General features: G+C 37.0%; 1 protein-coding gene across 6 annotated transcripts in view; it reads left to right on the plus strand.

The window, feature by feature from the left end:
* ece2b (endothelin converting enzyme 2b) overlaps nt 1–14,329 on the plus strand; it is a 46,554-nt gene extending 32,225 nt beyond the window's left edge. For all 6 annotated transcript variants that reach the window (XM_046862895.1, XM_046862899.1, XM_046862896.1 and 3 more), the window contains 13 exons: nt 1,831–1,893; nt 3,307–3,495; nt 6,334–6,476; nt 7,536–7,650; nt 7,770–7,880; nt 8,162–8,260; nt 9,319–9,396; nt 9,504–9,607; nt 9,773–9,883; nt 9,968–10,035; nt 10,116–10,306; nt 10,440–10,535; nt 11,596–14,329. In XM_046862895.1, coding sequence (XP_046718851.1) covers nt 1,831–1,893; nt 3,307–3,495; nt 6,334–6,476; nt 7,536–7,650; nt 7,770–7,880; nt 8,162–8,260; nt 9,319–9,396; nt 9,504–9,607; nt 9,773–9,883; nt 9,968–10,035; nt 10,116–10,306; nt 10,440–10,535; nt 11,596–11,772 — 1,545 coding nt within the window. In that variant the 3' untranslated portion in view covers nt 11,773–14,329. The remainder of the gene's footprint in view (nt 1–1,830; nt 1,894–3,306; nt 3,496–6,333; nt 6,477–7,535; nt 7,651–7,769; nt 7,881–8,161; nt 8,261–9,318; nt 9,397–9,503; nt 9,608–9,772; nt 9,884–9,967; nt 10,036–10,115; nt 10,307–10,439; nt 10,536–11,595) is intronic.
* The last annotated feature ends 1,047 nt before the right edge of the window (nt 14,330–15,376 follow it).

Raw genomic sequence — 15,376 nt, forward strand, 5'->3', positions numbered from 1 at the left:
TTGTCTCGACTCAGCTTGTGATTAATTGCAGTATTTTAGGGAAATGTCATGTATTAGACTTGACCCAATTCAGCCTGACAATGAATTAAAAGCATCATCAATCATATGTAAGGCTGCGTAATTTATGTTGTTTATTTTAAAAGCTTTTGAGTTTCTTAATTTAATTTTGAGTTAAGATGAAATGTTATTATATCCTTCAGCTTAAAGTTTATACACCAAAACCAGAGCTTTGTTATAACAAATCAAGACAAATAAACAAATTCACTCTGTTCTGATGACTGCATGTATTGCAAGGTTAGATCATTTAAAAGGATTACTGTTTCTCTCTTATACATTGCATGAACAAAGGTTTGTGGTCACCTGACCATACGATTGGTATGTGCTATTGAACATATTATTTCACATTTAGTTCCTATTTGCTATCACAATAACTCCACACTTTCAGGGATAGATGTTCCAGTAAATTTGTGTGTGCTTGTGGAGATTTGTGCCATTCAGTTACAAGGGTGTTAGTAAAGTCAGGTACTGATGTGAAGTGAGGAGTCAGTCAGTGTTCCAATTCATTCCAAAGGTGTTCAATATGGTTGAGGTCTTAGCTTTATAAGAGGCCACTCTAGATCTTCCACTCCAGCCCATGTAAACAATATCTTCATGAAGATTGTTTTATGCACAGGGGTATTGTCATGCTGGAACAGATTTGGTGTGAATAAACATTCACAATTCTGATGTTTTGTCTGTCTATCTGTCTTGATATCTCTCTTTCTCCCTGCGCTACTCAATTACCGTATTTTTCGGACTATAAACCGCTACATTTTTCCCACGTTTTGAACCCCGCGGCGTAAACAACGAAGCGGCTTATTTATAAATTTTTCCTGGGTTTTTCCCGGTTTCACAAACTTCAAGCCAAAAACTGAACCCCATAACATTAGACCAATTAAATTTCCGAACGGAAACGAAAAAACACACCTCACCTGTGTTTTGAGCTGCACGGCATCGGGAGAAAAAACTTTCGTTTTTTTTAAACGCACGACGATGCCAAAAGATAAACTCCAGAGAGAAATTGTTGTGAAAGGAAGGAGGAAGACAGTAAACAATGACTTTCTTGGTAGGCTACTGTTTAGATACAAGTTGTTGTAGCGCATTGAGTCTGGGTGAAGGGAGAGCTCGCTAACTCCAGTTGCAACAGAAATCATATAAGCACAGACAGGTTTCCAAAATTCGTGCTTTTTTATTATTCTTGGCAACAGCGTTACGGGTTAGTCAAAGAAACTTAGAAATGAGCATCAGAAAATAATAAGGACATATTCCTCGACCTTGCACACATGCAGTAATAGTGGAAAAATGCACCCGCAGGCTATTCCCAAAATGCCGCTCTGCTCTTAAAGGAGCCACAACATATTTCACCTGTTGCACCGTGTAACAGACACTCTCTTTCATTAAAGCCTGTGTAAAGTTCATTAGTTTCAGTGTAGGCACCTGTGGCTTACAGACAGGTGCAGCTTATTTATGTTTAAAATAAAAATCTTTGTCAAATTCAGTGGTCCGGAAATTACTGTAAATAAAATATCTCAATTTATTAGTAATACATGATTTTGGACGGCTTTAGGCAGACTGACTGTTTTCTTACCAATCTGGCTCCCTAAACACTGTAGTCTTTTGTAGGGCAGGTTTAAAAATGAACAAACATTTTCACAGTTTTGGGGAAATGGAGATGACACTGATGTTGTTAGTATTTGCTTTACAGCCAATTAATGCTTTAATTTGTTTGCTCACCTGTGTGTGTGTGTGTGTGTGTGTGTGTGTGTGTGTTTGCGTACCTGTGTTTTTTAGGTTGATCAATCCGGACTCTTCCTTCCCTCTCGGGATTATTACCTCAATAAGACTAATGAGAAGGTAGGACACTCTGTTACCTAATGATTTGACTCATGTGTTAGATTAGTCGCACAATAACTTTTGCCATTATTAGAATTCAATATCATGTCTTTTTATGGTTTGTAGTTTGTCATCACATAGGGCTGCTTGCTCATACTGATCATCCGTGATAGATGTGTTAATTTTCAGTCTTTAATGCATATGCTGGATATTTTCCCGTGTTAAACACGTAGTGCTATTGTGGCAGTTGACTCATGAAAGCTGCATATGTACTACTGATATTAGCATTAGCAGTTGTATTGCTTCTGTGTGGCTCTTTTATTTCGTGTTGCAGGTCAAATGGGTTTAGGTGCAAAATATTTACATTTAAATATAGAATTTTGCAACAAATGCAAATGCTTAAAATGATCAATGATTGAGAGAGAACTTTAGTTTACAAAATATTCCTGGTTCTTTATAAGGATGAATAAAAGAGGTTTATCTACACTGTCTTGGTGATGTTGCTTAGACGGAGTCTCACCTCTGTGACACATGTAGCACCTGCCAGCCAATTGGCTGGCGTAATGGAATATTCTTCTGAGGTGCTATAAGAGCCGCTTGCTATGCTGTTGTGCTTCTTGATATGATTGACTTATTAGCCAATCATCAATGTAGGATGCCAGGTGAACCCCTTTGTCTCTGAGCCATACAACCAGGGGCACTAAATGTACTTTTGAATTTAAAGTCTCAGGTATATTTTCAGAACATGTAAGGCTAATATTGGCCATAGGGCCATAAAATACTTTGACTCAAAGCAACACTGACTTACCTCATGAGGTACTGCTTTTGCTCTGTTAAGAGATTATTTTCTCCACAAAACAGGAGTGGCTTCCCCTTTGTCCTCTGACTGTATAGTCCCATTGAACTGTGGTGGTGTGACAGCGAATTGGAGACCTGTAGCCAAAGGCAGTCAAACCAAATCTGACATCATGCACATTTGCCAACACCACATTTGCTCTGATAGGCTTCCAGTAGAGTTTTTTTATTGTCAGTGGTGCGCCCCCTCTAGATTCTGGATTGGGCTTGCATGGCAACCAGTTTTGTGTGTGACGTGGTGTAATTGTGTGGTGTGGTGTATGTGCATATGTGGACATTGCCCCTGATTTATTGGGACGCTTTTAGGACATTTTCTGTTGGTTTATTGGTCTGGGACCAGGATGCACATTAGTACATTAGACTGTTTATGACTGCAACTCTAAGCATTAGTTGCTCCTCTCTATTGTTCAGGAATGTTCTACCTACTTTGATTTTATTGGGTGGTCTGAACTTAAGCACTTGGCAACATGGAATCACAGATTAGTCAGATTAAACTGCAGAATTTCAAACTCTCAAGTTATTAGATTATACCCACACTGTACTTAGTCACTTATGCTGATTGTGTATTTTTGTTTTAAGGTTTTAAAGGCATATCTGGACTACATGGTGGAGCTAGGCTTGTTGCTGGGAGGAGATAAAAAGTCCACTCAGAGCCAGATGCAGCATATTCTGGACTTTGAGACAGCACTCGCCAACATCACTGTGCCTCAGGATGAGCGCAGAGACGAGGAGAAAATCTATCACAAAATCACCATCGCCGAGCTGCAGGTGTGTGCACGAGGATAATGAGAGGAAGGGTGGAAGATGTGTGTGCTGGCTTCAGTCAGCTTTATTTATACAAAAGCTGCCTGTTTATTTGAGTTTTCAAATATTAGGGTTATTGTTCAGATGTTTACAATTTTCTGACTATTTTTGTAATCATAGAGCTTTTTGTTCTTGGATTATCTACTGACAGAAGGCATTAGGTCTCTTTGGACATTATTTATATGCACCAGGCCTTTTCATCCAACATCAGTGCCTGACTTCACTGACTCTTTTAGTGAGGTCTCTTTTAGAATGCTCTAGGAGAAAAGGGATTTTCAACATGGTGGTGTCATTGGCCGAGTGTCCACATATTTATGGTTATATAGTCTAGAGTAACTGATTCTTTTGATAATGGTAGGTTGTGATTTCGCCCAGCATAGACATAATAATACTTACTACTACTACTACAAATAATAATAATAATATTGGTGCATCCCTTGGATATGTTTAAAGGACTTCTGGAGGTCCTCACTTAGTGAACTGCTACCATAGAAGATCTCACTGTTTACCACTGATGACAGTGAATCATTCTTTTCTGTCTGTCTGTGATGAGATCCTTAAAGACACGTTGTTCTGTTCTGTTTTCATATGAGACCATGCCCTCTTATGAACATTTCCTTTAGCAGATCCACTTTTCGTTGTCTTCTTCCTTTTTTTTTTTTCCAGGAATCTTTTTTTCAAGGCCTTTAATTGTTATTGCAGCAGTTGCCAAGCAACAGGGTAATTTTTTTTTTTGTTGTTGTTTAGTAGAATGAGAGAAAAGCAAGTGTGAGACAAAGAAATAGCCGCATGTGAAATTATTTCACTGATTACATTCCCTGGCTTTCTGATTTTTTTATTTTTTTATTTTGAGTTTTGTGAGACGTATAAACAATGCTAAAGTGAAACAAGGCTTTTTGGGATGACCTCCATCCTGTTTGGCATTGTGTTTCTGTTAAAGGCCAGAACTGAGAGGCCTCTCTGTTGAGAACTGAAGTACCAAGCTAATTCAGAAAGTCAGTATTTAGCACTCGCCAAGGGGGTTTAAATATGCTTTTAAAATTAAATACATTACAAGACTATATTTGTTCTTTATTAGAGGGATTTAGGATTATAGATTTTTTTATAGTTTTTCATATTTTCGTCAGCACTGCTACTTTTGAGACAGAAAATTCTACATTTTACAAGGAGCTAAGATTTGTACACTCATTTAAGCAGCATTAATTTGGCTGTTATAATTTACTAGCACTGCTGGTCAAATAGTTATTTTGTCTATCACCGGACCCTCATCCATTTTAGGCAAATATTTTATTGTGTGTGTTATAAACGAGAGCTACTTAAATGACATTGTGTTAGTCATTGTCAGGTTAACAATTCATAAAAAATAGATTATTATAAAGATTAATGTTAAAAAAATATTACTACTAATTTAATTCATTAATTAAATGTATTCATTGATTTGATCTTATAACCTGACATCCCATCTTTGGGCTGAAATCATCCTTGTCTGTAGTGTATTGCTGCTTTTCAATTTTCTGAAACAAAAGACTGTGGGACTACTGAATGGTTGTTTTAAGTAGACCTGTATTTACTGCTGTCAATTACCTGTATACATTATATTGTTATTGTATATAGTATTTTGTTATAGTATACATCATTTCAACTGGATGAAGTCAAATATTGTTTTTATCCGAGTAGAATTATTAAGTCATTTTTACTATAATCTTTCATTTCCTCCTAGCTCTTCCAGTTAAAATTAAATCTAATGAAACCTGCTATGCAATCTAGGAAGTCTCTTGTGTCCAAGAATTCATGCAGCATTGCCTTTTCTTTGCTGCTTTGTGGGCTCAGCAAGTCATGTGCTTCTTTTATTATCCACATATTATTGGAATAATCAGTTGCCCTCTGGCTCCTTAAGTTTAATAAGAAAGCATCATTCACTTTCCTCTGTTTCTTACCACCTTCATCTTCATCCTCTATTACTGCTGAAGATAAAAAAGCTTATTTTTATCGATTCATCATCCCCCTCTTCCTTGCCTCCCACAGCCTGGACAAGGTTGACTGCTGTGTGAGATATAAGCACTCTGTGTGTTTCAGAAAAGAATTTCAGTAAAATATATAAGGGTTGGGCAGCTGGAATTGCATCTTGCGCTCTGGAATGCAAACGTGTGTGTGTGTGTGTGTGTGTGTGTGTGTGTGTGTGTGTGTGTGTGTGTGTGTGAGAGTTTGATTGTCTTTGAGGGTGTGTGGCTGGTGGAATAGCTTTTCCACCTATATATTCAGCACTTTGTTTGTGGAATCACAGCAGAGAAGCAGATTTGGATGGTTCTGAAATAATGGCAAAAAAATGTGGTATTGGAATATTGTCAGGTTAAAACATAAAAGCTTTGAGGCTTCATGCCTCTTTTTTAAGAGCCATAGAGAATATTAATGAAGGAATATTCATGTGTTTTAATACCTAGATGTCCAGAAGCAGTAGGTATTGTGCATCTTGAGTCCTCTGAGAATTTCACTCGGCCCAGTGTGTTCATCTGTTTTGCTGGCAGTGTTAATAGGCATTTGTTCCTCTTTGCTAAGCTGTTTTGCATGTCCAATATTTAATCCAACTGCAAAATTGACTTGCTTATATCCTCTTGGTGATTTGCACACTCCTGTGACAGTCCTCCTTAATATAATATGTGAAACATGACTAGGAATAAATTGAAGCGATTGAATCAGGTAGCAAGCAAATATTTTCCTAAAGCTAAGCAACCGTGTGTAAATGAGGCATGATTTATTTTTATTGCTTTGTGAAAAAGTTCATACCAATCTTCTTTCCCATAGACACTAGCACCGGCTGTGGAATGGCTAGACTACCTGACCTCTGCACTTTCCCCCCTGGAGCTGAATGATACAGAGCCAGTAGTTGTGTATGCCAAGGAATACCTGCAGCAGGTCTCAGACCTCATCAACAAGACTGACCGCAAGTATGTGTATGTGTATGTGTATGTGTGTGTGTGTGTGTGTGTGTGTGTGTGTGTGTGTGTGTGAAATACAAACTGTCTGGTACAGGTTCAATTTTCGATGCATTAAAGAAATGCTTCAGTATTTGTCAACCATATCTCTATCCTCCAAAGGGCTACAAATAATGATTATTTTCATATTTAAATATATAAATATATATATATAAATATATTTTTTTCTGTTTAATTTGTAATTATATTAATATGTGCTTTATATTTAGTTTGAAAACCAACTAACTGATAATGATAAAAAAAAAATGTCTATCATCAGATTGCATTGTTGTTGCATCTCTGATCTACAATATCTGTAACTAATAATTTTAGAGGATTTTTTTACTGCACAAAGAAGTAAAAAAAAAAAAAAAGCTAAAAACACATAATGGTGTCAAGTCTATTATGGAGTCCAAGGTTTGTAAATTCTAGAAACATCTAACATTAATTTAAAACTGCTGAGGAATTTGTACAAATTAAACTTCACTATAACTTTTAGGATACTTTAGGACTTGTGATGATTTGTGGTTGAGTATCAGTGCAGTCTTTTGACACAACATTTGAGCACATTTTACCATATTGCCTAACAATATCCCACATAACAGACTAAGTGACAAATTATCTCATCATATCTTTATTGTTATTGCTGTGGCTTTTCTGTTTGTGTGGGTTTTTTCTTTTTCTCTCAGTACAAAAAAAACATGTAAGCGCTTGTTCCTGGTAAACTCGTTGAAAATACGGGGGATATAAATTGGGGTAAAAATGACTGTAGTACACTTCACACCTTTCTGTTTTATAAGATCACCATTTTCATCAGATTATATTTCTACTTGCAGGTTTAGAAATGTATATAATTAATTAGTTTTTTCCTCTGTCACTCTGTGGAATAAATGCACAGTTTGCCTGTTTTAGTTGCTGTGTGGTCTGATCTCTGTCTGCAGTTTTGCTAACATGAACTGCGCACACACACACACACACACACACTCTCTCTCTCTCACTCACTTCGTGTTTTTTTTTTCCTCCTTGCGATAGTTTGCTGAATAACTACATGATTTGGAATCTGGTGCAGAAAGGAGCATCTAGCCTCGACCAGCGCTTTGAAAATGCCCAGGACAAATTACTGGAGAGTCTTTATGGCACCAAAAAGGTGAATAAAAATAGCTTTGTCAGGTGTTGCACCAAACAAGACTGACTTCTTTCCAGGTGTGTGTTTTCCTTAGATATTAAAGTTTTCTTTCCTCAATTTTGATATCATTGTGTATGCAGTCGTGTACTCCTCGCTGGCAGACCTGCATTGGAAACACGGACGACACTCTGGGTTTTGCTCTGGGCGCGCTGTTTGTTAAAGCCACCTTTGACAAACACAGCAAAGAGATTGTGAGTTTCAATGAGGCCATAGTGACTCGAGTCTGCATTTATGGCTATACAATAAACTGCATCAAGTGTATAAGATAATTAGCAATGATGTCATTTCCATTATCTTTTACATCATCAGTAGTGACTCTTTGCCACCACTATGTGGCTGTAATGTGAACTACACTATATGCTTTATGCCCATATATTTGTCTACACCCTGGATTATAAAGGTCTATTTATGCTATTAATGCTCTGTTACATAAAGGTTTTTGAGAAACGTAATGATTCTACTCTTTCTGCAGGCTGAGGGGATGATCAACGAGATCCGGACTGCTTTTAAACATACTTTAGACAACCTCAGTTGGATGGATGAACAGACACGACAAGCTGCTAAAGACAAGGTGAGGGAACACAAGCTGGCAGCCCCAAATAAAACATACACTCAGACCTTGGATTTAAGAGGGCTGCATGTGGATATTACATAGAACAGAAAATCTCTTTCCTGTTAATCTGCCCTCTATTTCTCTTCAGAAATTATACTATTTAAAATAAACACAGTCAGGTCCATAAATAAATAGAAAGTAATTGTCTACTTCAGATTTTTAACTAATGAATATGATCTCAAACTGCAAACTTTTCAATTTAATGTAATTGTTTAAAGAAATAAAGTTTTTAATAGACTTACAAATTGTAAGTCCATTTTTAATACTCGATAAAAAAGTCTGTTGCAGTCATTTACTGAACACTGGGGTACAAATACCACGAGACATTGGATTTCCTACCTGCTGATGCTCTTCCACACCTTTACTAGAGCTGTTTTCAGTTGTTCTTGTGGTGTTTTGCCTTCAGTGCAATGGTAGTGCAATGGTACTTAATTGGATTCCGATCAGGTGAATAAGTTAAATCTGGTGAATAAGTAAATCTATTTACCTACGTTCCATCTAATGAGTATTGCAGCATGTGGGCTGAACCTACTGCTTTTTGTTCTAAGTTGAGGTGGTATGCTTTGGGTACTTCTTTCTGTTTTTCTCTTCCAGTCAAGTTGATCTTTGTCTTGTTTGTCCATCGGATGGCATTTCAGAACTGGCTGTTTGGGCCACTTATAATATTGTTTTTCAGTTTTTAAGGCTTTGCAAGAATGTACCAAATAATTTATTTGGCCACATATACGAAGAACACCTGTTTTATGATCTCTCTGACTTGTTTCCTAAGAAATCATCGTTGAAATTTGTTTCACGTTGAAATCATCTTCAGTTATTTAATTTGCAAATTTAAAAAGTGAAATAATGAGGGGTATATAAAATGCAGTAAAATTTCTATGTTGTAATAATAACTATTATACAATTTCAGGGCTTACTTTAATTGTGGTCTTGACTGTATGTCCACCAATATACCAAACAACATGTTTTTCAAGATTAAAAAAAAATATATATCTTTTGTTTTTCTCAACTTTATTTAGGCTGATGCCATTTATGATATGATCGGTTTCCCAGACTTCATCCTAGACCCCAAGGAGCTGGACGAAGTATATGATGGGGTAGGAAAACAAATGTCTAGACCCAGATTATAATGCTGAGGTAAATCTCCTGAGAAAGGATTATGTGCAAATGAAATGTAGTAATTTCAGATCTACTGTTTTGTCAGTACGAAGTCTCTGAGGACAACTTTTTCCAAAATATGCTCAACTTCTACAACTTCTCAGCCAGGGTGATGGCAGACCAGTTGCGCAAACCTCCAAACAAAGACCAGTGAGTTTTTCTGTGTGTGTACATATGACTTTATGCTAATTCAGAAAATCGGCAAATCTGGTATAATTATAATTTTTGCTTTATTTAACTATCACACACACACACACACACACACACACACACACACACACACACACACACACATACACACACTCTCCCTTTTAGATGGAGTATGACTCCTCCTACAGTAAATGCATACTACATGCCCACCAAGAATGGCATTGTGTTTCCTGCTGGAATCCTACAAGCTCCATTCTATGCCCGGGATCACCCCAAGTAAGTTTATTGATTGGTATATTAGGATAAAGGTTGGAAAATCAGTTTTAATATCATAATTAAGTGTCTCATTCTGTCTCTTAGAGCACTAAACTTTGGGGGCATTGGTGTGGTCATGGGACATGAGCTTACTCACGCTTTTGATGACCAGGGTATGTAGACACGGCGTACACACAAAGACACACAAACATGCAAGCATTATTGATGAAATGTATATTTTTGCTTTGTACAGGCAGAGAGTATGATAAGGATGGGAACCTCAGGCCCTGGTGGCAGAACTCCTCAGTGGATGCTTTTAAGAATCGGACAGAGTGCATGGTGGATCAGTACACTCAGTACACCATCAACGGAGAACACATTAACGGCAAACAAACTCTGGGAGAGAACATTGCAGACAATGGAGGTTTAAAGGCTGCCTATCATGCAAGTTATTTCTCCATCTCCTTTTATTTACTGTTGATGTCTAATTGCATATTTACACAGATTGCTCAATATAATGTCTATAATTGATTATTATTAAACATGCATTAATATTGATATTTTGGTGTGTTTGCAGGCATACAGGTCATGGGTACAGAGAAATGGAAAAGAGAAAAGACTCCCAGCAGTCAATCTTACCAGTGACCAGCTCTTCTTTGTGGGGTTTGCACAGGTATGACATGTTTTACAGAGAGAGTCAATAATAAACTCCACATTAAAGTTTACAGTAAAGGTTATCTAATCATTAAAAGTGAAATGATACAGTAGTGCTCCAAAGTTCTATCATTTTAGCATCAGTCTGACATTTGCAAATTAGTCGATTGAAGGTTCCTGCTTGGCTAGACTGAAAATCTGTAGCCATATCAGCATTTTGAAAATAGAATTGAACGTTACAAACGGGTAACGTGGGGAAACATTGTGTAATGAATATCTGACAAAATAAAGACACCAATTAAGTCAGGTGAATGTACTCAGATGATGAATAGTAACTACAACTTGCAAACGAGTACAAGCATTTTGTGTCCTTCGTGGTTTTGACTGGAAACAAACTTTTCCCCCTACAGTTTATCTACATAGAAACAAAAAAAATTAAAAGAATTCCAACCAATAAACTTTTTGATTTCCAGACATCCAGTCATGTGCCTGCAGTGTGTAAAATCATGCAAATACATGTCAAAGACAAGCCAACCAATTCTTCAACTATCCAGTATTAATGATCCTGTATCCAGTGTAGCCTCAGATTCCTCACATCCACATCCACATCCACATTAGTGTTCCGATTGTTGAGGCTTTATTGCTCACCACAGCTTTAATGAGTGGTTATTAAGTTAGTATTGTCTCTGTTAGTTTGAAAACTCTTCGGATTTTTTCCACCCACAGACCTGCCACTGACGGTTTGTTTTAAAAAAATAAGAAAAAAAAGCTGTTATCCCAGAAGATCAGAAGTTTCAGAAAAACTTAATGTAACCCACCTGAGATCCTGAGATAACCATCACTGAGATCACATTTCTTTCCCCCTTTCTGATGTTTAATCTAAAACTTTTATCTGATGATCTAAACCTGTATCTGCATGGTTGTATGCATTGCTTTGGTGTCTCATAATCATATGGGATTGGGTAATTGCATGAGCATGTAGAGTTACAGGTATTTTTAAAGCGATGCATGGAGAGTGCACACCTCTTGAACAAAATAAAAACAAATGCAAACATTTTTCGTTGTGTTTCTTTCTACAGGTTTGGTGTTCAGTACGGACACCAGAGAGTGCTCATGAAGGCTTAATGACAGACCCTCACAGTCCACCCAAGTACCGTGTCATTGGCACACTATCTAACTCTCCTGAATTTGCGCAGCATTTCCAGTGTCCACTGGGCTCACCCATGAACTCAGGTCACCGCTGTGTGGTTTGGTAAGAGCAGAAAACCGCAGGGAAAACTGGTATACTTTGCTTTGACCAGTCGAGCAGATAGACTTTACCCTTTCTCAAGCACTGGACTACTTCTTCTTTACATTTTTCTTTGTAAAATCTGAAATGTTGCTGGATATAAATCAGATTTTTGATGAATAGTGCCAGAGCCAGGAGGATACAAAGAGCGTATATCAGCCATTGTATATTTGTCCAGCAACTGATGTCTCACTCCCCTTCTGCACGACCACAACAGCCCACATGGGGCTATACTATTTATTATTTGCTGCACTTGAACTTAAGTGGGTTATAACGACAAGGAGAATCTTTTCTATGTTGGTGTGGGTTTTTTGTGCTTCAGCTATACAAGGCTCATTCTTCTGTAAGTTTAAATGCCATGTGATGTCAGAGGGAGTGCCGTATCTCGCTTTGACCTCACAGGAAACATTGGATTCCGTCTGTGACCTCAAAGGAAGTGCCATTCTGTCTCAGTAACTCCACAGGAAGAATTAGGTAAGGGAACTGCTGAACCTCTTCTGGCTGGGAGCCCAAGGGAAGAAAGTGACATCATGCTTCTCTGTATTATGGTTTGCTAAGTGGCTAACAGCTGATAGTTACTTGGAGGACAGCCTTCATCCGACCTGTGTATTATTACCATTCGCTTATTTACATATTGACAAAGTTGAAGTGACCTGGTTGTTTGAAACTGCTTTTTGCCAAAGAATGTTTGGGATTTTTTTTTTCGTTCCATGTGTTCTGTAAGAATGTTTAGAAAAACCTTGCTTTTTTTTTTTTGTCTACAGTAATTTAGAGGCGTGTATGTATGTGTGTGTGAGTGTGTGTGTGCGTGCTTGTTTATTTTAAAGTCTGTGAACATTTAATGTCTAGCCTGCTTAATCAATTTTTTAAAACATTTAAAACTTTTTGAGAACCACTAAAGGGAAAGTAATGCTTCTCTGCTTGATGCGTTTCCAGTCTTTCTTGACGATGTTTCAGGCTGCATGAGTGAAGAGTATAGTGCAGTTTAGATCAACTAATGGATTGCTGCTGAGTGCTATTCCGTTTACGATGTACAGTTTAAATCTGCGAGCATCTTTAGTTTTATAGCAAAGTGCTGTTCTTTACTATAAAATGCCAACGAACGAGTAGAAATTCCCTTTAATTTGACTTACCGCTGATTTGTCACTCTAACTGGTCTCACTCTGTGAGATCGTTTATACTGTAAAACAGGATTTTGGCTGGAGCTTTGATTTAAAGGTGCAGTTAGTATTTTACCTAATGTTAACCTGAATGTTGGGTCATAAACTAAAGAGCAACACGCAAGGAAGAAACTATTTCGTATACTGATTTATTAGATGTTCGTGATCCACAACATTTGGTTTTCCATTTATGGAATTGGAGCAGTGACTGCAGCAGATATAGGATTAATTACTCGATTGCCAAAAATCACAAACAATTGTTGTAACTTAACCACTGACTTTACTTCTAATTGTATTATGTTTAAGAAATGCATTGACTGACCAGCATCTGTCTCTAGTATGAATGAATGTCTCTAGTGACTCCTCCACCACCTCTTCAGTCCAAAGAAAACTGACCGTTTATGTGTTTGAAGCTGCTGACGAACGACTTACCACCCCTTTAAGTGAAACTTTCTAGCTTCTTCACTCTTTGAAATCTCAACGCTATACCACTGAATTGTTTGATCATGATCATCCGCAAGTTGTGTTTGGTACAGTATTAGCTGTCCGATTTCATCCGTTGCAGATTTCTTTCGTTCTCTGTCCTTCGTTCAAACGTAATGCTAGGATTGTAAAAAAAAAAAATTATAATAATTGTCTAACTGGGAGAAGTCTGATTTCACTACACCTGCCTTACAGTGCACTTTGGCTGCACTGTCTGTGTCCTAGTGTCAACAGTTCCTAAGTCTTGTCAGCCTCATAATGACCAGTCTGGAATCTCAGGCCTCTATTTTTACCATTGTTACATGTTTAATGAAACGCATACAAAAGCAGGAAACAGGACTCTCTATGAATGCGATATTTTTTTCTTTAACACATGATGTCTAGGTGGGGTTTAAATTCTTACATTTCTAAAGAGTAAAATACAGAGTTGCATACTTGGTATTGTCTAAATGAAAACTAAAATGGAACTTTGAAGTGCTTGAGAGTCTTTAAAATAGACAGAAGTGGTGGTGGTGTTTTTTGTTGTTTTTTTTACCTTCATGTGTTTTACCAACTAGTTAGATTACAAGCTTATTTAAATATTAGTTCACTGTAATCACCAACTCACAGTGAATAAAAGGCAGTTCCAGGCTGAGTTTTATGTAGAGTGTCATTGAGATGTTGTCTATTACCAAATGGATTTGAATTCTCATTGCTCTGATGTCATTTTCTTCATTCACGTTTCTTGTCCTGTAATTTTGTATGTTTTTCTTGTTTTTTTTGTTGTTTGTTTATGTTTTTTTTATATTGTAATGTTCTAGCATTATTTAAGTCACAGAGTGTACATTTTCTTAACTGATAGTCTATATTAAAACAACAATAAAATGTATGGGGTTACACTGATTGCTTTTTAGTTTATTTGACAAAAGGAGCTTTTTGTCTGAGGACACGTGGCCCAGCCTAAAGTGCAACATTCTGCATTAAAAAAGTATCAAAGAAACTGAAATAAAGATTATATATTGTAACAAACAAACATTGAAATCTCTTTGACTGGTCTTTTAGGTTGGATCAGCAAGATTAAATGTTTTTGTATTCATTAAGATGCCACCTCTCTTGAGGCTCATTTTTCAAGAGCACAGAGTAAAATATCCCACTTGTGCTGGAGTCCCTTAAGTAAAATGGCATTTCTTTACAAACTGTTTTGTTCTTTTGTTGTTTTTCATTCATTTATGATTGCTAACAGCTACATTTCTGCTTCAGTAGAATTGTGGGTAAGCTGCATACTTTAGCAACAAACTGATTACAAGCATTAGTGTCCATATGACATTGAAGTGACCTTATGGTTTAAAATCCAGGATTTTTTTTTTTTATGTTTGTAAATCAATCAGTTGACTGTTCAGCATTCCATAAAAGTGAGTCTATATACAGAGTGGTCCTTGTTGCCCTGTGTTTCCTGTAGTACTGATTTATCCTAACAGCAACCATCTAATCTTTACACCAGGGAAAAGGTGACTGGGAAAGGTCGGACCAGAATGTTTATAAGTAGAGGTGTGATACGGTTAGTATTTGATTGGATTCAGGATACTGGCATTATGATTTTGGGGGGAAAAAAAGCTATCTGCATTTTATATTTTTAAAATGAATCAAAATGAAACTATAGTTCTGCAAAAAAAAAAAAAGTTTATAAACAAAATGCACTATATGCTCACCATATCTAAAAACAATCGATTCTCTCAATTCTTCTGTAGCAGAAATAGAGCTCCAAAGTCTCTTTGGTAAAAAAAAAGAAAAAAAGCCTGTTTTATATAGCACTGGTGTTGCCTGTTTGCTACTGAAGAGCTCATTTGAACTGGTATAATATGGTTGTGTAAGCTTGTAACTTTTAAGGCGTGTTGGTTGTTCAAATACCGATTTTCTAATTCGGTCTACCAGACTTCACAAGTGCAGATC

This window comes from Silurus meridionalis, chromosome 12, assembly GCF_014805685.1.
Source record: "Silurus meridionalis isolate SWU-2019-XX chromosome 12, ASM1480568v1, whole genome shotgun sequence".
In the NCBI taxonomy this organism is placed as follows: Eukaryota; Metazoa; Chordata; class Actinopteri; order Siluriformes; family Siluridae; genus Silurus; species Silurus meridionalis.